We start from the raw sequence: 23223 nt of genomic DNA on the forward strand, positions 1-23223 counted from the left end.
TAAACGTGCTCAGAACACTTACAGTAGACTACAGTTGGGCAAAATCATCTAAAACAAAGCCTATTTTATAATACAGTGTTTAATATCTCATGTAATTTATTGAATAATGTACTGAAAGTGAAAAACAGAACAGTTGTATGAGTACAGAATGGTTGTCAGTATATCAGTGTTTACCCTCATGATCATGTGGCTGACTAGGAGTTGCAGTTCACTGCTGCTGCCCAACATTGCAAAAGAGTATCGTACTGCATATTGCTAGCCCAGAAAAAGAAAAAATCAAAATCTGAAGTACGGGTTCAACTGAATGCACCATCATAAAGTCGAAAAATTGTAAATCAAACCATCGTTAAATCGTGGACTGTCTGTATATGATAGAGCTATGATATACGACATAGTATATATCCATATGTATATGTATGCATGCAGTTTTCCTATTTATTTATATATAAATTGAGAAATTGCATTTTAGTACTTAAGACCTGGTAGGTAAATATATAGGCAGATACGTTCTAAAAATACATAGGCAGATACGTTCTAAAAATAAGGGATTAGAATTGAGAAGATTGAGAAGTAAGATTTATATTTCTTTATGGGTATTAATTATAAGTATCTTTCCTTCTTAAAGGACATGAATTGTTATCCGAATTACAGCAGCGTCGATTTAATGGCTCAGATGGAGGGGTCTCGTGGTCTCCTATGGATGATGAACTACTAGCACAGCCACAGGTTATGAAATTATTAGATTCACTGCGAGAGCAATATACCCGCTACCAGGAAGTTTGTAGGCAACGTAGTAAGCGTACACAGTTAGAAGAGATTCAACAGAAGGTGATGCAGGTAGGTGTCTGATTCCAACATATTAAACTCTTTTTAAAATCTAAATTTTTTTATGTGTGTGTGTAATTTCTACTCTGTACCTGATTTTATACTATGCCTTATTTACATTATATAGAGAACTTTAGAAATGTCAAACCAGACTCTCAAACTATTTTTACAATTAGTATTTGCGTTTAAATTATATTATTTCTACAGTGATGACATTGAGCATTCAGCTCACTCTATCAGAATTTCAAAAATAACTAGCTGTTGGAAACATCACCTGTGGTCTCTGTATTCTTGTAATAAATAACATTTTATTGTTGACCTTAGATTTATTTTAAATTTCTAATAACTTTGTTGTTGTTGTTAATTTGGGCATTATGAAGAGTTTTTCTGTCCTAGCAAAATGTTAATGTGTAATATAAGTAATTATAATATTAAGTTTCCTTATTTATGATACTGATAGAAAACTTCAAGTAGATTTAATTCTTATGAATTTTTAGTTCCTTTTAAAATTGATTTTTATAAGTAGGCAAAAAATGCTAAAAATCGATACTAAGGAAGACATTTCTGTATTTAGACTACATTCTGGATTTTGATCTGTTGAATTATTAAGAAGTAAATCTTAAATATTTCACTTTAAAAATCCAGATTAGGGGATTCCCTGGTGGCGCAGTGGTTGAGAGGCCGCCTGCCGATGCAGGGGACACGGGTTTGTGCCCTGGTCCGGGAAGATCCCACATGCCGCGGAGCGGCTGGGCCCCTGAGCCATGGCCGCTGAGCCTGCGCTCCGCAACGGGAGAGGCCACAACAGTGAGAGGCCCGCGTACCGCCAAAAAAAAAAAAAAAAAAAAAAAAAAAATCCAGATTAGAAGTGTCCCAAAGTTTTTAATCTACATTCATTTATTAGATAAGTATTTGTTAAGTACTTATTATATAGAAGGCATTGTGCTTTTTCTACAGGATATAAAGGTGAACTTGGTTTTGCTACATTAAACTTAAGAGGGGAGAGAAAGTGTTAGGTGTCACAAGGGAATGACTGAAGTGCTGTGGGCATTCAATGGAGGGATTATTCCCCTGGTTGCAAGTGATCTCGGAAGACTTAGTGGAAAGAGGTAGTGCTTGAGCTTGTCCCCAAGAATGTGTAAGATTTCACCAGGCACCTCCTTTAGGTTTTAAAGGAGAACTGGCATTCTGTGGAGGAGAAAGAATAGCATGAATAAACAATAACATGAAATCCCAAGTTCTACTGAAGAAAAAGGCAGCAGTAGGCACCAGGGAAAGTGTTTGGCCTTTGAGTCATGGAACATAGTGAGCATGCTCTGAATCCCAGTTCTTCCACTTATTTGCTGTGTGATTATGGTCACATTATTCACCCACCTGAGCCTCAGTTTGACTTCCTTCTTTCTTTATTCCCCTTCTTCTCTTTCTCTCTCTTCCTTCCTTCTTTCATTACATAAAACAGGGGTAACAGGAGCTCTTTTGAAAGGTTTGTTGAAAGAACCCAGCACTCAGCTAATGGAAGCTATTATATTTGTTCCCATTGAACTAGATTGTAGCCTAGAATTCTAATTCAGCTGTTGGAAAACTTGTTCTGTAAAGGGCCACATAGTAAATGTTTAGGCTTCTTGGACCATACAGTTTTTCTTGAACCTGTGGCTATTTAACTGCCTTTGTAATGCATAGTCATTACGTAAACAAATGTGTTTGGCTGTTTCAGTAAAACTTTATTTATAAAAACAAGTGGTAGGGCTTCCCTGGTGGCGCAGTGGTTGAGAGTCCGCTTGCTGATGCAGGGGACACGGGTTCGTGCCCCGGTCCGGGAAAATCCCACATGCCGCGGAGCGGCTGGGCCCGTGAGCCATGGCCGCTGAGCCTGCGTGTCCGGAGCCTGTGCTCCGCAACGGGAGAGGCCCGCGTACTGCAAAAAAAAAAAAAAAAAAAAAAAAAAAACAAGTGGTAGGCTAGAATTGGCCTGCAAGCTGTAGTTTGCTGACCCCTGACTAGAGCATCAGGGTGTCATGGGGAAAAAGGCTTGAAAGGAGGGAAGGAGTTGGATCATGGAAGATCTTGAATTCCAGGCAACAGAATTTAGGCTTTATCTCATGATAACTACATAGAAACTGAAGATTTCTGAGCATATGTTAATTATATATAATTTTTTCTACATAATATATTCATAAATTAAAGATAGCTTGTATTAAACTCAGGTAAACTTTAAATAGCTTGAGAGTATCTTTGAAAACCATAAAGATGAAATAGCGTAGTGGTATACAAGTACCCCAGTAACCTGGGTCCACTCTCTTCTGCCACTTTCAAGTTTGTTCTTGGGAAGGAAGTGTACTCCTCAATGCCCTAGCTTCCTCCTCAGTAAAGTGAGGAAAACAATAACAATAATAATAATAATACCTACTTAATAGGGCTGTTACAAAGATTAAGAAGATAATTTAAATAAAATGTTTAGCTTGGCACATACGAGTTTTTATTAGTATCATTTATTATTTGCTCACTCGTTAAAGAAATGAGTATCTACAATAGTGTGACATTGTGCTCGGTGGAATGTAACGGTGAGTAAAAACAGACAGGGTGTCCCGCCTTTTGGTGCATGGCTAAGTAACTACACAAATAGTTGTAAAATTGCAACCACTCAAGTCCCAAGGAGAGTGAAGGGAGGAAGCGTGAGAAAGAAGATGATATCAGAGGTGAAGCATTTTTCTGGCTTGCAAGACTTAATGGATGATGGTGTTGTCTAATTAGGGAAATTGGGCAGGTTTGGGTTTACGTGCAGATGGAAAAGGTGTGGAAAATCAAGAGTTTGGTTTTAGACATGGTGAATTTCAGGAGACTTTGAGACATCTAAGAATAAGATATATAAAGGTAGTCCCAAACAGGTCCAGAAGTGAGAAGTCTGGGCTGGTGACATACTTGTTTGTCATCTGTGTATGAATGGTAATTAAAGCATTGATGTGGGTGAGAATTTCCCAAGGAAAGAGCTGAGAGTAGATGAGAAGAAGGCTTTGTAACTGAGCTTTGAGAAGCTCCAGCATTTAATGACAAGATAGAGGAGCATACTCCTGAAAAGAAGGCAGTGGAGGATTGGCCAGAGATGAAGAAGGAAAGTGTGAACAGCTCTGTGTCATGGAAGTCAAAAGAAGAAAGCATGTCAGGGGAGGAGTTGGGAACCCTGTCGAATGTTGCTGGAAGATTGAAAAAGAGGAAGACTTAACATGTTCACTAAGAATCCACAAGGTCAAGGTCGTTGGTGATCCCAGGGTATGGAGTAGCAGGGCCAGTAGCACATTGGACTGAATTCAGGAATGAAAGTGAGGTGTGGTGAAGGAGACGTGGAGTGTAGGGAACTCGCTGAGAGTTTTGTCTCTGAAGGAAAGACGAGAAACAGAGCATTGCCTAGAAGTGAGGGTGTATTAATTTGCTAGGTCTGCTGTAACAAAGTACTACAGACTAGGGGACTTAACCATAGAAATGTATTTCCTCATTTTTCTGGAGGCTAAAAGCCCAAGATCAAGGAGTTAGCAGGGTTGATTCCACCTGAGGGCAGTGAGGGAAGGATCTGTTCCAGGCCTCTCTCCTTGGCTTACTGATGCGTTCTCCCTATGTCTTCATATCATCTTCCCTCTATACCTGTCTGTGTCCAAATTTCCTCTCCTTTTAAGAACACCAGTCATATAAGATTAGGGCTCACTTTAATAACCTCATTTTAATTTAAGTGCCTCTTTAAAGACCCTGTCTTCAAATAAATATGGTTACATCCTAAAGCACTGGGAGTTAGGACTTCAGCATATGGGGAGTGTGGGGACACAATTCAGCCCACAGCTGGGGTCAAGTGTAGTTTATTTTTGTTAGTTTGTGTTTGTGATATGGAAAACTAAGAGGCTTAAATTCTAGGGGGAAAGTATATGTTTGGAAGGAGGAGTTGAACATGGAGGAGAGAATAATTAATACTATCAAGTTCGTGACAAGGTGGAAGTGAATGGACTCCAAAGCAGAGCTGAAGGGATTAGCTTTAGAATGGAGGAGGGAGAACTCTTCCTTTGTAACAGGAGGGAGATGGTAGGATGATCCAGAGTTGCCTCCGTATATATAAGTCAGGCATCGAGAAGATGAAGTAGTTCTTGAGTGATTAGGTTTTTTTGATTGTTTTTTGTTTGTTTGTTTTTAAGTAAGACACAAAGGGAATCTCTTTGGTGGTGGAGGTTTGGAGGCAAGGCGGGGATGGGGAGGGCAGTGGTTAAAGAGGGTTAGAGGTTTAAATGGAGTGGAAATGATTCAAAATTTTCATTTTGGGGATTGGAAGAGTGAAATTACCATGGAAGTATAGATGTATTTTTTAGATAGTGCTGATCTTGAACTTATGGTGGAAACTTTCTGGCCTGTTATGTGACCCTGTCAATTCATGGCTGGCTGTTGATGTGCAGGCCCCAGAGAACGTGGGTGATGGGAGTCCCCCAGCATTTGTGCTTTGCTATGTGACATCAGGGGCAAAGGAGTTAATGTATTGACATGCATTTTTGAAATGATGGACCAACTCAACTGGATAAAGAATAAAGAAACTAGAGAAAGGAGATGATGATGATACTTATAATGATGGTGGTGATGGTCATGAGATTATTGTTAAAAACAAATAAACCTCATTGCAATTCAATTTTCTTTATAAGCGTTACATGTGAATTGGTTAGAGCATTAATATTCATCAGGTGATGGTTTCTACACTCTTATTTTCACAGGTCACATTTTAGGGAAAGATCTATTTCTCTTGCCAAAATGATTACTTAAGTTTAGCTATTTAAAAACATATATTGATCATGTCCACACACAGAGAATATAAACTACCATCTTCAGTCTTGCAAATTTGGGGGAAAATGAAATTTTTTGATGTTTATATAAAGATAATCATAAAGTTGACTACCTCTGCTTGTGTAAAATTAATGAAAGTTGAAATTTTCCACATCTCTTTTTTTACTGATTTATCACTGAAAACAGAACATAATGAAAAAGAAACCAGTAGCTCTAATAGATAAACTATATGGTAATAACCATTGTAGTTGTCAGCCATTTATTCCCCACAGTTCAAATCAGTAGCATTAGACTTCATGTGGAATGCAGAAGTTCTCCATGTTGCTGCCGCTACATTTAAAAATCAGATTTCATGTACTTCTGGATAGGAGATGATGCCACTTCACTGAAATAAGCTATCGTTATTTGCATTATTTATTGTGGCAGTAATTTCTGCCAGCATTGCAAATGTTATTTCTAGAATCATCCATGTGATTTTCTTCCTTTGTAGAAAGGAACCATAGATGCAAAATAGGATAACTCTGAGTTGCTAAAGTATACAGCTGGAGGCTGTGATCCCAGTTCACCATATTCTTTCTTCTGGTCAGATGCTTGACATCTGCTTGATATGCCCTTCTACCTGGTTTGACCTAACATGCTTCTAGATATTCTCTCGTGCAGTCTTCAGTAACCAGTCTGGCCAGGAAAAAATGGTGGATAGTCACATGCATTTTTGGCCTCTGCAAATATTTGTCATGGTGGATTCTAAGAGCACATCTTCAAGGTTATACTTTGCATATAAATGTAACCGTTTGAGAGGTCACATTGATATGGATTGTGCATGAAACTGTTTTTGCAGTAAGTTAATATTCAGATTGACTGATGAGCAAGATGTCCTAATTGAAATTAAGTTTTATAACCCAGTTTGGCAAACCACCATCATTAATGCATTTAAATAGGTTTATTTACTGGGGCATCAACCTCAATTTGCATCATTTTTATTAGAAATAGTCATACATTTATGGTGTTTACGTTACTGATGTTGCATTCCAAGGGAAATTACTTTCAGCATACGTTAAAACTATATGTACACTTGACTGTGTAACTGTTTTTGTGTGTGTGTGTGTGCCAAGCAGATGTCTTTGCTTTCTTTAAAATTTATTTTTAAATTTATAACTCTTTAAAAGTTCCCTGCTAATGAATTGTTTTTCCCCAGTTATCATGATTTATATTAACCTGCTTCTTTTGTTTCTATCGTTTAAAAGTTTTCTAGAGTTTCAAAGTTTAAATTTTAAATAATGTTGCCTTACGTTTTTTAAAATAATATATAACACATTAACCAGTTAAAATTTCTGAGTTATTTTCATTCTACCCTTATTTTTAGAATTTAGACATTTTTAGTGAAATAATTTATTATATTAATTGCTTAAATGCCATTGTATATCTGTTTCTATATTCATATTCGTAATACATAGTAATCAGTGAGAAGCAATTGAGTCCCCCAAAGGGAATGGAAACTTGTTTCAAAATGTTTACATGAGATTTCTTAAAACTTACTCTTTTTATTTCCATTTTTTAAAAGCATAGACTAAAACACTTAGTTCGGGGATTAAAAAGCCTATGGGTTTTACTGTAAAATGCAGATGTGAGACATAGTTTATAAAGGGTGAATAAATAGAAGGAGCTAGGCTTTTTTCTTCAGAAAAAGTGGGGAAAGCAAAGAGGCTAACAGCTATTGGTATCATCTACTGTGCTTAAGTGTCTTACGTATAATGACTGTATAATCCTGACAATAGCCCTATACAGTAGGTAGCATTAACACCATTTCAAAGGTGATGGACCAAAGTCTTTCAACTCCTAGGAGCAGAGCCAGAATTTCAGAGTCACGCCTAGTGCTTCCTGAAGACAGAACTGCTCACCTGTCTCTTTTGTGAAAGAGTGATACTTTCCACAGGCCAGCAGAGGCAAACAGGATCCTAGTACCCTGCCCCTCCAAATATAGCTCATACCAAAGAGTAAAGCAGAAAAAGTGGAGATGTTGAGGAACAAAGCATTGTATTCTAAAGAGTACCTGGCAGTAGAGGTTTGCAGATGAATTTAGGACTCTGAAAACAGAATTTAGCAAAGAAAATCGTAGCAGTTAGGCTATCCCAGTGAGTCAAAAATAATACTTGGACTTTTTTGTTTTTGAGTTTTTGCTCTTTAGTATTAAAACCTTGTAAAGAGAAGGTGGAAGCTAAGAATATAGTAATATTTAAGATACTAGGACATAAATGGGCACACACATAAAGAGAGAAATCCCAAAAGATCATATACTGTTAGTAAGCAAACATTCGCAGTTTATTCGTTCTCACTAATATTTAGAAATACACCTGAAGAGATTTCAGTTTTAAACTTGATGGAAGTATTTTAAAAGTAATAGTCAGCCATGTAGGGGGCAAAACTAAAAGCAGAAAGCCTGGTTTGGAGGCTACCACAAGGATCTAGGTAAGGCCTGAAGTAGGCTTAGAACAGGTTTATTTTGAAAGTCAAAACAGCAGGATTCCAGGGGTATCAGATATGCAGGGTGTAAAAGGAAAAAAAGAAGAGTCAAGAATGACTCTAAGGGTTTTTGGTTTGAGAATATTGCTCTAAATTATAACTCTAAAATGCATAATTTATAATAATGCTCTTTAAAGTATTCTCATTATGTAGGCAGTTTCAAAATTAAAAAGAAGTAGCGAGAATAATCACAAGAATGTCATCTTTATTTGAATTTGTTTGACAACTAGAAATCAATAGTGTAAGTTCAAACAGATCAAAAGTATCCAACCCCTTGGAAATGAAAAATAACTCATTTTAAAAAATGGATCAACAGAAAAATAAACAGTTCAGTAGAAAACTTAAAACCAAAATCATCAAAATCTATAGCATGAGATGAGTCTTGAAAGATGAAAAAGAGGTCACGAAGAGAAGGGACTGAAAAGATTTCAGGTAGGAGGACGATCCATGTCAAAGCAAGATTAGTGAGAGAACATGGCGCCCTTGGGGAGCACTAAAAGTTCAACGCGGGCTCAGTTAAAGAAGGAAATGGTGAAGGATAGGCGGGGCCCCATCATCCATGGCATAGTATGGCCATGCCAGATAGCCACATTTCATCCCGAATGTAATGTAGAACCAGTATAGGATTTCTCACTGGGAGAAATATTTAAACAAAGATGAGTATTGGGTCCTCATGAAAAGATTTTTATTTAGTATGTAGTTCTGTTTTTCCCCTCTGGTTATTAAGAAAACAAGAAGTCTTGGTGTTTTTTACCAATCTATGTAAGAAGATATAAAATCCAAAAGTAGATGACGTCTACGTTGTTTTCCAGGAAACTTTCCCCTAATTTTACTCAAAGTTAGTATCATTCACGTAGGAACTTACCAACATTCTTATGATCTAACCAACTTTTTCCTTAGTTACTGTTTGTAACCCACTTTTGTAATAAATATAAATGATTTCAAATTAAATGTAATCATTGCTGCATTATTTTGGTTGACTACCCATCTCATCTCTTACATTAAGCTTGAAGTAGACTGAGGGCAAGAACCCCATTTCCAGAGTTTTTTTTGGAAATGACAAAATATATTTGTTGTTAGAAAGAGATACTGTTTCTCCCAGAGCCCCCACATGGATGTTTCTTAATAAATTGCACTGAGAATCTCAGAAAATAAAAATAAAATAAAATAAAGTAAAAGCAGTGGTCAGTTTATATACCTTGCAAAGGTTATTCTCAGTTAAAACTTTCATGACTTGGATGTTTCAAATAGAGACAAGTGCTTTAGAGAGTAATTTTATAATGTATACTATTAGCAATTAACATTGTATCATCACTGGACCCAAGATCTCTATTGAAAATGTTTTCTAGGAAAGCAATAGAGAATTAGAGAAGAATTCTGTTGCATAACTGCTATATATATATGTTCATCTTAAAATTACTTAGATGCTCAACAGTAGAGAATTGGAGTTGTGAAAGCAGGTATAATAGTTACTTGAGGTAGGACGTTGCTTACTTAGCTCTTAGTCAGGTAGGTTGGTTGGTTGTTTGGACACATGAGAGGGAGCAAAGGAAGGAGGCAGGCAAGGAGGCTGGCCTTCTTAAAAAAGGGGTTTCGAGCCATTAAAATGGTAATAACTGTAGCCACAAGGAAGTGAAAAACACAGGATAGAAATTACTTGTACTCTGACAATCGGCTGCAGCACTTAAATCTGGAGTAACATGAAAATGCAGTGCATGTGAAAAATTAATGGAAGGAAACACACATGATTTTCCCCTATGATGTGGTACTTTTATATGATTATTTAAATTACATAAACTCTTAGATTTTAAATATATTTTACCCTGGTAATAACTATGGAATGCACTGTGGGTCTGTGATAAGATAAGCCTGTCTTTCCACTGAGTCTCTAATATTATGCTGCACAGACATCCTCATTCACTTCTTGGGACCTATCCTAAGTTTAGATTTAAGGCATATCCTAAGTTTAGCTGTTGTTGACTTCCTAATTGTAATTTAGCTTGATATATAATAATTCAGCTTGGTAAAGCTGGGCAATATTTTTTTCTGTTAGAATTACTTCACTGTGTCTGTGTAGTTTTAGAGTATATATGTTTGTGGGTAGAGAAAACAAAACCCTTTCTTCTGCATGAGAATTTGATCTTTGCTTAACTATCTAGGTCTGTTCCCTTGAAAACCTGATAAAAATGCCAACTGTGTTACCAGGCGACATTGCTTGTAGTAAAAATTATTCTGGCTCTGGACTGGGAGAACTCTTAATACTTGATGGAAGGCATAACTTCGGGCATCTTGGAGCTCAGTGACTTTTATAATGGGCATGATGCTTGTGTGGTGTGAGGTTTTGATGCCAGAGTGTCTCCCATATCTGTCCCATATGGATCTCATCTCCTAAACTGTTGGACTGCTTCAGGGACCCGGCAGAAGAGAAACACCCAGTCCTGCTACCCTGGCAGACTGTAGTCCCTTCCCTTCATCCTTCTGAGTAGACTTGGTGCCAGGGGGACTTCAGATGGTCTCGTGGGTCTGAATGTTTGGCTGATCCTAAGAAGACCCCCTAGAGGGTACTGCAGTAGTATAATTCTACAGTTTTTAATTTTCTTTTCCAAGTGAGAAAAATAGTATTTTAACTTTATATCAGTTAATTGATTCTGGTTTATGAGTGCTTTGGAAGGAACTTTAGAGTATGAGTCAGGACGCGTGGCTTTTAGTCCTAGTTTTTTAATAATGAATTATGTTACCTGGAACAAGTCACTTAATCTCTCTGAAACTCAGTTTTCGTAAGTATTAGATAAGAAATTTGACCAATGTCATTTCTGGTGTCCCTTCCAATTCTAAATCCTGTAGTTCTCTAATTTTCTTATCATCATAAGTTAATTTTTAAGCCTCTCTTATGGGAGCATGTCATATTTCTTTTAGCCTGGCAGGTGATCAGATAGCTGAAAGCCTAAGGTGCTGTAGTGTACATTTTATCAAATTTAGGTTTTGGAAAAGTTGTCACATTATAGCTGTATAGTTCCAGAAGAAATGTTTACTGCCTATACAATAGAATTTAAATAATTTAAATAAAAAATACTTGAGGAACTTTGGGAAGGGAAAACCAATTAGAATGAAAGTTTGAAAAGTTTTTGATTATTTTAAAATTTTCATCTCAACTTCCATTCATAGGTTGTGAACTGGCTTGAAGGGCCTGGATCAGAACAGCTGAGAGCCCAGTGGGGGATTGGAGACTCCATTCGGGCTTCCCAAGCCCTACAGCAGAAGCACGAAGAGATCGAGAGCCAGCACAGTGTGAGAGGCTTTTTCCTCTGCAAGTTACAGAGCTATTATTAATGTGCATAATTAATAACATGTGTGGTACTAAGTGATAAGTTGCTGTTTGGTTTAGGGGCATAAAGTACGGTATGTTTAATGGCTATCAAGTACATTTTGACCACTTAGTACATATTCATTAGAAGTTTGGTTTTGGTTTTGTCTCCAGTATAGCTTAATTATATATTTTTATAGAAACACAATTCATGTGAAATTTTAAAAACTACTGTAACAGAAGAAAGAGTGATAGTACAAAAATACAACCTTTATCTAGTCTTGAATTTAAAAAGTATAACCTCAGGAACAGGAGTTGTAAGTTAAATACAAAGTATTCAGGGTTTTTTCCAGCATAAAAGGAAAAACCATTATGTTAGAACCTGTGAAATGCATAAAATGTATAGATTTTTCAATTATGGAGTTTCATATTTAAGTCTCTTACAAGTACTAACTAGGAAAATTGCAAAGATAATATATATACAGTTGGCCCCTCCGTATCCACAGGTTCCACGCACATCCAAGGATTCAACCAACCATAGATTGAAAATATTCAGAAAAAAATATTCCATGAAGTTCTAAAAGGCAAAACTTCAATTGTGCTGTTTTGACCAATAGGTGGCACTGCATTGTCACCTTGAGAATAGGTTGTTTGCTGCAGGACGCGTGTATCAGCTTATGATTTTTAAGATGTTCTAATATTTTATTAAAAGCTTTCTTTTCTCTTTGTAAATAAAAGTCAGCACTTTAAAGCCTATTATGGAATTGTTCAGGTCTTATGAAACTATAATGACAAATTTCTAGTGTATTGATTGCTTAATATGGGTAGAATTTGGAGAAACTTTTAATGTACCATTTTGTGTTAAAGCACTCTGTCAAGTATTAAATTTTAGATTCTTTATAAAACCATACTTTAGAAATAAAGCTAAAAATAAACCCAAATTGATTAGGATATTCAATGCTAATATATAGAAAATGAAAATGCTACTAATATATAGTTCTTTGTCAAGGAGTGGCAATGAGAAGTTTACTTGGTTTTTGAATAGTAGGTAAGCACAACAGAAAGAATATTAAGGTGTATGAAAATGATTATAATAACTTAAAATAATTTTTAAAGTATTTTAGTCCAGTAATCTTACTTTAGCTTTTAGGTGGAGGTAGGTGAGTGGTAGGAAAAGCACATAATAGGAAGGTGCAGAAGCATAAATCTCTGAAGTTGCTTTAGGATTCTGTCAGTGTCTCCCCATCCCACAGTACTGACTTCTGGTCTCCGAAGAGAATACTGGTGTGTTGTGCCTTATAGTAAGCAAAACAGGTCTGCATAAAGAATCAAGACCCCATTTCTTCCTAAGGTATTAGCCTAAGTGTGTTGGCAGTGTTTCTTTCCTCCTAGATTGAGATTCCTATATCATAGTATAAAATATAAATACCCATCATTTCACCAACTGTGCATCACCACCAATTCACATATATTTCCAGTGTCAGTCCTGATGACTGCTTTTTCCTTGTATGTGAACATCCAGGTTCATTTCTTATCTACCATCTTAATCCAAATCCCGTATCTTGGAGGTGGATTGTTTTTTTAAGTTTGTTTTTGTTTCTGGGCGTGCGTGCGTGCGTGCGTGCGTGTGTGTGTGTGTGTGTGTGTGTGTTTTCGTTGGGGGGGGGCTAGAAATAATCATTTTCTATACAGTTAAATGTTTATAAGAGGTAAACCAGAGAATGACCATAACTGAACTGAATGCAGCCTGTTCATCTGAGGTTCTATAAATTTTATGTTCCCCAATTTCCTAGGAAGGAACATTTTGATTAAAATGTGTGTGTGTGTGTGTGTGTGTGTGTGTATATATATGTATATGATTTTTTTCCCCACATCCCAGAGAGACTGATTATTTCTCTATGACAACATCAGTTCTAATTTCAGGTGTTAATTTCATGAGACATACAAGTTCTTAAATTGTTTGCATCTCTGGTCTGGTTATTAGGGCCTATAGTTTGCAAGTTTAAACGAGGAAAAAAAAAATCAGCTTGAGGATGGTAGTTCTTAAACCTTAATGGTCATGAGAGTCACCTGATGTGTTTGTTAAAAGGCCTGTGGCAGAACCCCACCCCCACAGGCTCTGATTTGGTAGGTTGGGGGGCGCTTAGGTATTTTTAATAAGCACCCCAGGTGATCTGATGTAGAGAGTTCTCACTGCAAGAAATAATATCTCAGGTCTTTTATCCTTTAGTTTACTGTTTTTCTCTGAATCACTGTTATTACTTCTTCAAAGAATTAGACCAACTTATTTAGAGCATTAACTAAATTTGTAAGTACTATAGATAAGACTGTGAAATCCCTTTCTATTTAGAACACAACAGTGATCATCTTCTCAGGCAATATTTTCTGCTTTAAATCAGTCGGTCTCCATTAACCTTTATAATCACTCTGTGGTTAGAAAGTATTTTACATAAATTGGGACGTGAGCATGGCTGGAATTTGGAATCCCTGGCACCAATCCCCCAAGGACACGGAAGGACAGCTGTAGAGAACAGGTTTTTTCAACCTTGGCATTACTGATTTATTTATTGATAAATCTTTGTTGTAAGGACTGTCCTGTGATCGTAGGTATTTAGCAGTATCATTGGCCTCTACCCACTAGGTGCGGTAGCATCCCTCCCTCACAGTTGTGACAGCCAAAAATGTCTCTAAATATTGCAAAATGTTCCCTAGGGAGCAAAATTGCCACCAGTTGAACATACTGCTATAAATCAAGAAAAGCATTCTGAGAGATTAAGTGACTTGATGAAGATCACACCCTTAGGAAGGAAAAAGACGGACCTTAAGTCTGTCTTTCAAGTCTGGTGTTCTTTGCATTACGTATGACTACATCATCTCTGTAATCATACTCAAAAATTCCATAGTAGTTCAGGCAATAAGACAATATGACAGATTAGAGAAACCCAAGTTTTAGGTACAGGGCATAAGAGAGACCACATTTGGAACAGTACCTGTTACCTACCTAATTTAATGTCAACAAATCTACAATACCTAATATAAAAAGTGTTTTATGTGTTCACTCAGTACATGCTAGTAGGGCACATACTAAATGTCACTTGTTCTGGGCTCTTGAGAATATAGCACTGTCTTATCATACGGAACTTACATTCAAGTTGAGGAAAGAGGGAGTGGAGAGCAGTATAGGTAAGGCTTTCCGGAAGGGCCTCTCTGAGGAGATGACATTTAATCAGAGACCTTGAAATGATATGAAGGAGTAATCCAAGCAAAGGGCAATTCAGATCGAGGACACAGCAGTAGAAACACTCTGTGGCAGGAGCGTACTTGCCATGATAGAGGAACAGCAGGTATGTTGGCAGTGTTGGAGTGCAGTGAGCAAGATAGGGAGTCAGGGGCCAAAACATGTCATGTGATTTTAGCCCAGAAAAAGGAACTTGAAGTTTGTTTTAAATATTATGTGAAATCATTGGAGAAGTATTTGAGCAGATAATTGATTTATGTTTTTAAAAGATCACCAGCTATTGTATAGGGGATAGGGAGCAGGGACACACAGTGAAATAGGAAGACAGGAAGCTAACAGAATGGAGGCAGCAGAAGTGATGAGAAGTTGTCAGGCTTACGAGGTTGAGCCGGCAGGACTGGCTCTTGGAGGAGTCATGTGTTTAGCCTTAATGACTATTCAGGTGGGGAAAACTGAGAGAAGTAGGTTTGGGAGGCTGGAGAATCAGTATCTGTGGGGGCAGGTTAGTCATTCAAATGAAGATAGCTGTTAGATAGTTGGGTATCAGTATCTTGGGAAGAGGTCAGGGTTGAAGATATTATTAGTCTATAGATGTTACTTAAAGGCGTGGGACAAGATGAAATCATCCAAACCCAATGAGTATTGGTTTAGAAGAAAAGAGCCTTTGGAAAGCTGAACCCTGGGTCACTCCTAAATTTAGAGGGCAAGGAGAGGAAGGAGAGCCAGCAGAAGAGGCCGAAAAGGATCTTTGTGGCTCAGGAAAGAAGTGAAAAAGGAGGGAGAGGTGGTCACCTTTGTTAAAATCAACTGAGAGGTCCAATAAGATAAAGACTGAGATTTTTTTGATAAGAGTGGGAAGGACAAAATCCTGATCAGAGTGAATTAAAAAAAGAATAGGAAATAAGATAGAGTGAGTATAATGATCTCCTTTAAGGGAAGGTTTTTTATCTTTAATTTACATATATTAAAATCCACATATCTTAAGTATATATTTTGTTTTTTAGTAGAAGATGCAGTTTATTTGTACACTGATGGGAATAATCCATTTGAAAAGAGAAGATAATTGCAAGAGCAAAGCCTTGCATAGGCAGCAGAGGTTAGTCTGTAGAGTGCAGTGGAGCAGTTGGCCTTAGAATCAGGCAGAGTTCCTTCATTATTTTAGCAGAGAGGGCAGAGCCTAGGGCTACAGAAGCGGGGAAGGTCATAGATTTGTCTGTGAGAGGATGAAAGAGTTCTCTTCTGATGGCGTCATAGTGAATTATGAAGTTGGATTTTTGGCTAGAGTGAAGAGGTGAAAGGGAGTTGGATATTTAAGAAGTGATAAAAACATATCATAAGAATAGGGAGGTGAAATAACTAGAGAAATACAATAGGGTTTCTGAAGGCCCATTTGAGGTTATTTGGTCACAACTTTAAAAAGACACCTATCCACATAGTTGATTTGATCCAGCCACCTTCAGCTGCTGGAGGCACACAGCAGGAAGAGAAACCAGGTCAGAGGTTTTGTTTGTTCAAATAGAAGTACAGTTAATACACAATATTATATAAGTCTCAGGTGTACAATATAGTGATTCACAGTTTTTAAAGGTTATACTCCATTTATAGCTATTACAAAATATTGGCTATATTCCCCATGTTGTACAGTATATCCTTGTGGCTTACTTTATACCTAATAGTTTGTACCTCTTAATCCCCACCCCCTGTCTTGCCCTCCCCCACTGGTAACCACTAGTTTGTTCTCTATATCTGTGAGTTTGCATCTTTTTTATTATATTTTCTAGTTTGTTTTATTTTTTTAGATTCCACATTTATATGGATTATCATACAGTATCATATAGATTTATCTTTTTCTGACTTATTTCACATAGCATAATGTCCTCTAAGTCCATTCATTTTGCTAAAAATGTCAACATTTTGTTCTTTTTTATGGCTGAGTAGTAGTCCATTGTGTGTCTGTGTGTGTGTATGTGTGTGTATGTGTATCCCACATCTTCTTTATCCATTCATTTGTATATGGACACTTAGATTGCTTTTATATTTTAGCTATTGTAAATAGTGCTGCTATGAACATTGGGGTACATGTATCTGTTTGAATTAGCGTTTTGGGGGTTTTTTTGGGTATAAACCCAGGAGTAGAATTGCTGGTTCATATGTTAGTTCTATTTTTAGTTTTTCGGTAAACCTTCATACTCTTTTCCACAGTGGCTACACCAATTTACATTCCCACCAATAGCATACAAGGGTTCCCTTTTCTCCACATCCTTGCCAACATTTGTTATTTGTGTTCCTTTTGATGACAGCCATTCTGACAGGTGTGAGGTGACAGGTGTGAGGTGGTATCTCACGGTGGTTTTGATTTACGTTTCCCTGACGATTAGTGATGTTGAGAATCTTTTCATGTACCTGTTGGCCATCTGTATGTCTTCTTTGGAAAAATGTCTGTTCAGGTCTTCTGCCCATTTTTTTAATCAGGCTGTTTATTTTTTTGATGTTGAGTTATATTGGCTGTTTATGTAGTTTGGATATTAACCCCTTATTTTTCATATCATTTCCAAATACTTTCTCCCATTCAGTAGGTTGTATTTTTTGTTGGTTTCCTTTTTTGTGAAAAAGCTTTTATGTTTCATTAGGTCCCATTTGTTTATTTTTGCTTTTATTTCCTTTGCTTTAGGAAACAGATCCAAAAAAATATTGCTGCGATTCATGTCAAAGAGTGTTCTGCCTGTGTTTTCCTCTAGGAGTTTTATAGTATCCGGTCTTACATTTAGGTCGTTAATCCATTTTGAGTTTATTTTTGTATATGGTGTTAGAGAATGTTCTAATTTTATTCTTTTACATGTAGCTGTCTAGTTCTCCCAGCACCACTTATTGAAGAGACCATCTTTTCTCCATCATGTATTCTTGTCTCCTTTGTCATAGATTGACCACAAGTGCATGAGTTTATTTCTGGGCTCTCTATTCTGTTCCATTGATCTATGGGTCTTTTTTTGTGCCAGTACCGTACTGTTTTAATTACTGTAGCTTTGCATTCTGAAGTCAGGGAGGCTGATTTCTCCAGCTCTGTTTTTCTTTCCCAAGATTGTTTTGGCTGTTTGGGTTCTTTTGTGTTTCCATACAAATTTAAAAATTATTTGTTCTAGTTCTGTGAAAAATCCCATTGGTACTTTGATAGGGATTGCACTGAATCTGTAGGTTGCCTTGGGTAGTATGGTCATTTAAACAATATTGATTCTTCCAATCCAAGAATATGGTACATCTTTCCATCTGTGTCATCTTCAACTTCTTTCATCAGTGTCTTATAGTTTTCCGAGTACAGGTCTGTTACCTCCTTAGGTAGGTTTATTCATAGGTATTTTATTCTTTTTGATACAATGGTAAATGGGATTGTTTCCTTAATTTCTCTTTCTGATAGTTTGTTTTCAGTGTATAGAAGTACAACAGATTTCTGTAATCAATTTCATATCTTGCAATTTTACTGAATTCATTGATGAGCTCTAGTAGTTTTCTGGTGGTGTCCTTAGGATAGTCTATGTATAGTATCATGTCACCTGCAAACAGTGACAGTTTTACTTCTTCTTTTCCAATTTGGATTCCTTTTATTTCTTTTTCTTCTCTGATTGCTGTGGCTAGGACTTCCAAACTGTTTTGAATATAAGTGGTGAGAATGAGCATCCTTGTCTTGTTCTTGATCTCAGAGGAAATGCTTTCAGCTTTTCACCATTGAGTATGATGTTAGCTGTGAGTTTTTCATATATGGCCTTTATTATGCTGAGGTTTGTCTCCTCTGTGCCCACTTTCTGGAGAGTTTTTCTCATAAATGGATGCTTTTTCTGCATCTGTTCTTCTTTTTTGACGGGTGAATCTGATGGAAGGAAGGAGAGCAGGACATGAGCATGGGTTGTGCCCTGGGAGGTGGTTATAGCCTCTGACAAAGGGTAGAAGGGAGGACCTGAGGCTCCTGAGTGCTGGACAGTAGAACATGCTGAGATCAATGGATTGGTGGACCTCATGGGGCTGTAGGAGCAGGCATACTCAAGGATGTGAATTGGAGAGTCAGCAACTGGTGATCAGAGAATGGGATTCTTGAAATTAAGATTCGGGGGCTGTATAGTAGTATATGATAATGACAGAATTTTGTGTCTGTTGGAGTAGGTAGCTGAGGTGGGGTGAGGACAGGATGGTTGGAAGTGAGGGAGGGAGTCAAGGAACTAAGACTTAGTTCAGTGTTGATTGGATGTCTACACAGTGGAAGTCAGGAAGAAGTCTGGCACTGAGAGGAAGTTCAGGGAAGTCTGCTAGCTCTGAGATGAGGCCCTGCAACAGAAAACGTTGGCAGGATGTAATCCGACTACATGCATTTCATTGGAGATGTGGTTTTTGAGAGAAGGAGCAGAAGAAATGGTTTGGAAAGAGTAATGAGGAGTGAGGCAGCCATCTCCCCCACTTCCAGGCTTGTGGTAGGTTGGCTGTACAAGCAAAAACAGCCATCAGAAGGGCTGCAGAGCTAACTGCTTCCTCTGAGGGTGACAGGTTTCACACACAACAGGGAAGAGAAGGGGACATTTAGAGGCCAGGATGAGCAAATAGATCCTGCTATTGGCAGGAGTGAATTCCAGGGATCGCAGTGGAAGGATTTGGGCGCTGGGGACTTTTCGTCCTCAATTTAAATAATTTTGCTTTAGAAAACTCTCATATATGTTACTTAGTATATCTGGAGATATTGTAAAATGTAAGGTATTCTTCAGGAACTGATTTGATCCTTAATTTACTTTACAACCTCTATATTACAGGAATGGTTTGCAGTTTATGTGGAACTTAATCAGCAAATTGCAGCACTCTTAAATGCTGGGGATGAGGAAGATCTTGTGGAACTGAAGTCGCTGCAGCAACAACTTAGTGATGTTTGTTATCGACAGGCCAGTCAGCTGGAATTTAGGCAGAATCTCTTACAAGCAGCTCTTGAATTTCATGGTGTTGCCCAAGATGTAAGTGTCTACTCTGATTGCTTTTCTTTTCTTCAAATTATCTGAATACTTATCTGCACATCATTTTTGCAGGTTTGCATGTCTCCTAATTATTTTTCTGGAACAGTAAAATTTACTGGTGGGGGAAATAAGATACACTTCTTTGATTTTTAAAAAAATTTTAAGTCATTCTGCATGCAACTAAACTTTTTTTTTTTTTGTCTAAATAGAGTGTCCCAACCTCTTAGATAATTTCATTTGGATAGTTTTTTCAGTCTTCATGCTTTATAACATAGATTGAAATGGAAGTTTCAATACTTTTTAACATTCTGCTGACCTGGACATACTTTGTCTTCCTGGTGCATGCATCTGTGTGTTCTGTCATTCAGATAACATGTATTCTAATTATTTGTCCTTGTCTTTTAACAGCAGAGTCTTTTTCAAGTATAATTGTGATAACCTCATTAGATATAAACCTCATTAATCATTAAACACTTTAGATGCTGATTACATCAGGGTTATCTCTTTGGTGTCCCTCTGCTTTAGTTGTCTCAGCAGTTGGATGGCTTATTAGGGATGTTGTGCGTAGATGTAGCACCAGCTGATGGAGCATCGATTCAGCAAACTTTAAAACTGCTTGAAGAGAAGCTGAAAAGTGTTGGTAAGCAGATTTTAAAAATGCTGAAACATAAGGGTTCTTTTTTTAAAAACTATCACTACCATGGTTAGACAAGTCAACTTATACTGATCTAATTATAATTATTAACAGGGACCATAGGAAAAATTGGTATAAAAAAGGCTTTATCCCCTTAAAGGGTGTAATTTATGCTACAGTGTTTATTTTTCATTGTTGGTCAGTCACCCTTCCTTCACAGGGCCTTTAGCCTTTCTTGTTTACGCAGCCGAATCTACAGGTGCTATGTCTTGCATATTCTATGAACAGTTATTTGTAGTGCATGCATAAACTGTAATTAGCTGTGAAGTGTTCTGTGGTAAACCCTGTATGCCCCAGACTGTGTTTTATGCAATGATTTTTGTTGTTGCTATATCCTAACCTTGTGAAAAAATAGTTGGTTTGGTTCTGTGCATTTGTTTCTCCAAACTGGGAATACTGCCGAGGTGACATACTCTCCAAGGAGAGGATGGTCCAATTTCATTAAGCTAGTACCCTTACTTGACACCAAGGCTTTTTACATTTTACTACAGTAGGAAATACAGTGAATTTCCCTAAGACGTGACTGGGAGAGGTGGATAGTGGATGTGAAAATGGGAGGGGAGTTGTATTGAGTGGGACAGGAGGGCAAAGGAGAATGGAGGAGAGGAAAGCAGTAACTTAAGGCAGATATTTAGTGGAAAATGGTGACATGTGATTGAACCAATTTAATTAATTTTGAAAAGGACTTGAGGGAATGGGTTTGAAAAATCACGTTTGTATTGGCATTTTACTTGCTTACAGTCTTCGTTATTTTTAACAGATGATATGAGGAATACATGTTTAGTATTTAATATGCCAAATGAAATTTATTTCAAAATGTCACAAGTTTTCTTAAACCATATTTTTCTTTTAAAAATGCTAAAAGAATTCTGGTATATGTACCTAATTTAGAGTCTTGTAAACATATCCTTAGTGTTGCTTCTCGTTGGGTGTAAGCTGGACAGCGCCTGTACTCAAAATGTTCAGTGTCCTTTTACAGTGAGAATACATTGCTTGAATGTTTTAATGTCTTGTAACTCATATATTTTTTGAACAGAATATTTGCCTTGTTCTCCTAAAAATTGGACTACATAAAAACAGAAAGGAAAAAATGGAAAATCTTATCAAAATAGAAATTCTCACACTTCCTATTTGCAGTTTTGAAAAGTAATTGTTATCTATGGAAATTCACCTTTTGGAAATTCTCTTTAGGGAGAATTTGAATGAGAGGGAGCTCCAGTTTGAGCCACATTTAAAGGGGTTTTATTGATCGAAATATTCAGAGGCCTCCATCCCAAAGTAGCTTAATGTACAAAGTTGTTATACTTGGAATCCAAGTACAGTATCTGCTGAGAGGATTTACTTAAGGGAGGGAAAGCTTCTCTGGTTTAAGAGATTAAATATAATAACTTTTGTTTTAGATGTAGGATTGCAAGGTTTGCGTGAAAAAGGTCAAGGTCTTCTGGATCAGATCTCCAATCAGGCATCCTGGGCCTATGGAAAGGATGTAACCATTGAAAATAAAGAAAATGTGGACCACATACAAGGAGTGATGGAAGATATGCAGCTTAGGAAACAAAGGCAAAGTTTGACTGTTCATGTTAATTTTTGCTAAGACAACCTAATATTAATTAAAATGAGAAGTGATGTAATTATATTTTCCATACAAAGTAAAAATTCTTACCTGTTATATAGTAGGCATGTAGTAGGTTTTTGGTGAATGTAGTGATTATTGTATATAATTGTACTAACAAATAATGGCAGTTTGTTCAATTAATGCGTACATTTTCCCTTTTTACTCAGTGGTAAAATTTTCGGTTCCACTCAAGTACATCACATTCCATATCCCCAGTGTAGCCTATGACTCGTCTATCTTTTAAGAAAACTCTTTTTGGAGAATTTTGCTTTTCCATTTTCATTTAGTTTAGAGTTGCTATTAAATCTATCATTTACATTGATGTGTTTCTTCATCTAAACGTTTCAGAAATTTTCATGCATCCATTGTTCTCATATTTGCTGTAGAAGGATTAGACAGTAAACTCTGGGTAAGATGATTTTTAGTTTCCTTTGATGTAGAACTAGGAATTTAAAGGGTTCTTTGAAAACTCAGTTTGCAATAGCAATTGCAGAGTATTGCAAAGTAAAGGATTAAATTAACATATGCTAGTATATATAGGCTAGCATGGTTGTGTGAAAGCTTTGTACACTTAGAAATTCTAAGGTCATCAACAAAAACCTCACAGAAACTCTTCCCTTACATCACAGAGAAAATAGTCATTAGAAATTCCTTCTTTCCTCATATCTGCAAACGTATCCATTTCATTATTTATTCTCATCACAAAGATGATATATGTCTGCTCTTATCAAAGCCGTGTGTCCCCATCATCTTCTCACTCCATCAATTCCCATTCTCTACTCTGATCCCTGCCTTTCATTTAAATGCTTAAATCTCTCCTATTAAAAAAAAATTAGACAATTACACACATGCATATACCTTCAACCCTTTGTCTTCTAGCCCTAGAATTCTCCTTCCTGACAGCTGTCATTGATGGTCTAATCTGCACTCATACTTCCTCACTGCCTCTAGTTACTTTTCATCCCTTCTCGGTCTCCCCTCTCCCCTCACCATTTCACTGGACATACTCTTACTGATGTCACAAGTGACTTTGTAATTGCCATGTGTAATAAATGCTTGATCTTGCTCAAAATTCAGGGGATACTTTTGGTCCTGACATTGCTTGACCACTCTGAATAGAATTAGGCACAAATGACTTTTTCTTTCTTCTTGAAACTTCCTGACGACCTTGTCTTCTTTGAAAACACCCTCATGAGTCTCCTCCTGGCACTCTGTTTCTTCTTGGTTCTCTTC

General features: G+C 37.1%; 1 protein-coding gene across 5 annotated transcripts in view; it reads left to right on the top strand.

Moving 5' to 3' along the window:
- The window catches only part of SESTD1 (SEC14 and spectrin domain containing 1), a 145396-nt gene that overhangs the window by 102947 nt on the left and 19226 nt on the right, over positions 1-23223 (top strand). For all 5 annotated transcript variants that reach the window (XM_067741363.1, XM_067741360.1, XM_067741359.1 and 2 more), the window contains 5 exons: positions 626-837; positions 11320-11442; positions 19487-19681; positions 20207-20321; positions 21776-21935. In XM_067741363.1, coding sequence (XP_067597464.1) covers positions 626-837; positions 11320-11442; positions 19487-19681; positions 20207-20321; positions 21776-21935 — 805 coding nt within the window. The remainder of the gene's footprint in view (positions 1-625; positions 838-11319; positions 11443-19486; positions 19682-20206; positions 20322-21775; positions 21936-23223) is intronic.

This window comes from Pseudorca crassidens, chromosome 6 (genome assembly GCF_039906515.1).
Source record: "Pseudorca crassidens isolate mPseCra1 chromosome 6, mPseCra1.hap1, whole genome shotgun sequence".
Classification (NCBI taxonomy): domain Eukaryota; kingdom Metazoa; phylum Chordata; class Mammalia; order Artiodactyla; family Delphinidae; genus Pseudorca; species Pseudorca crassidens.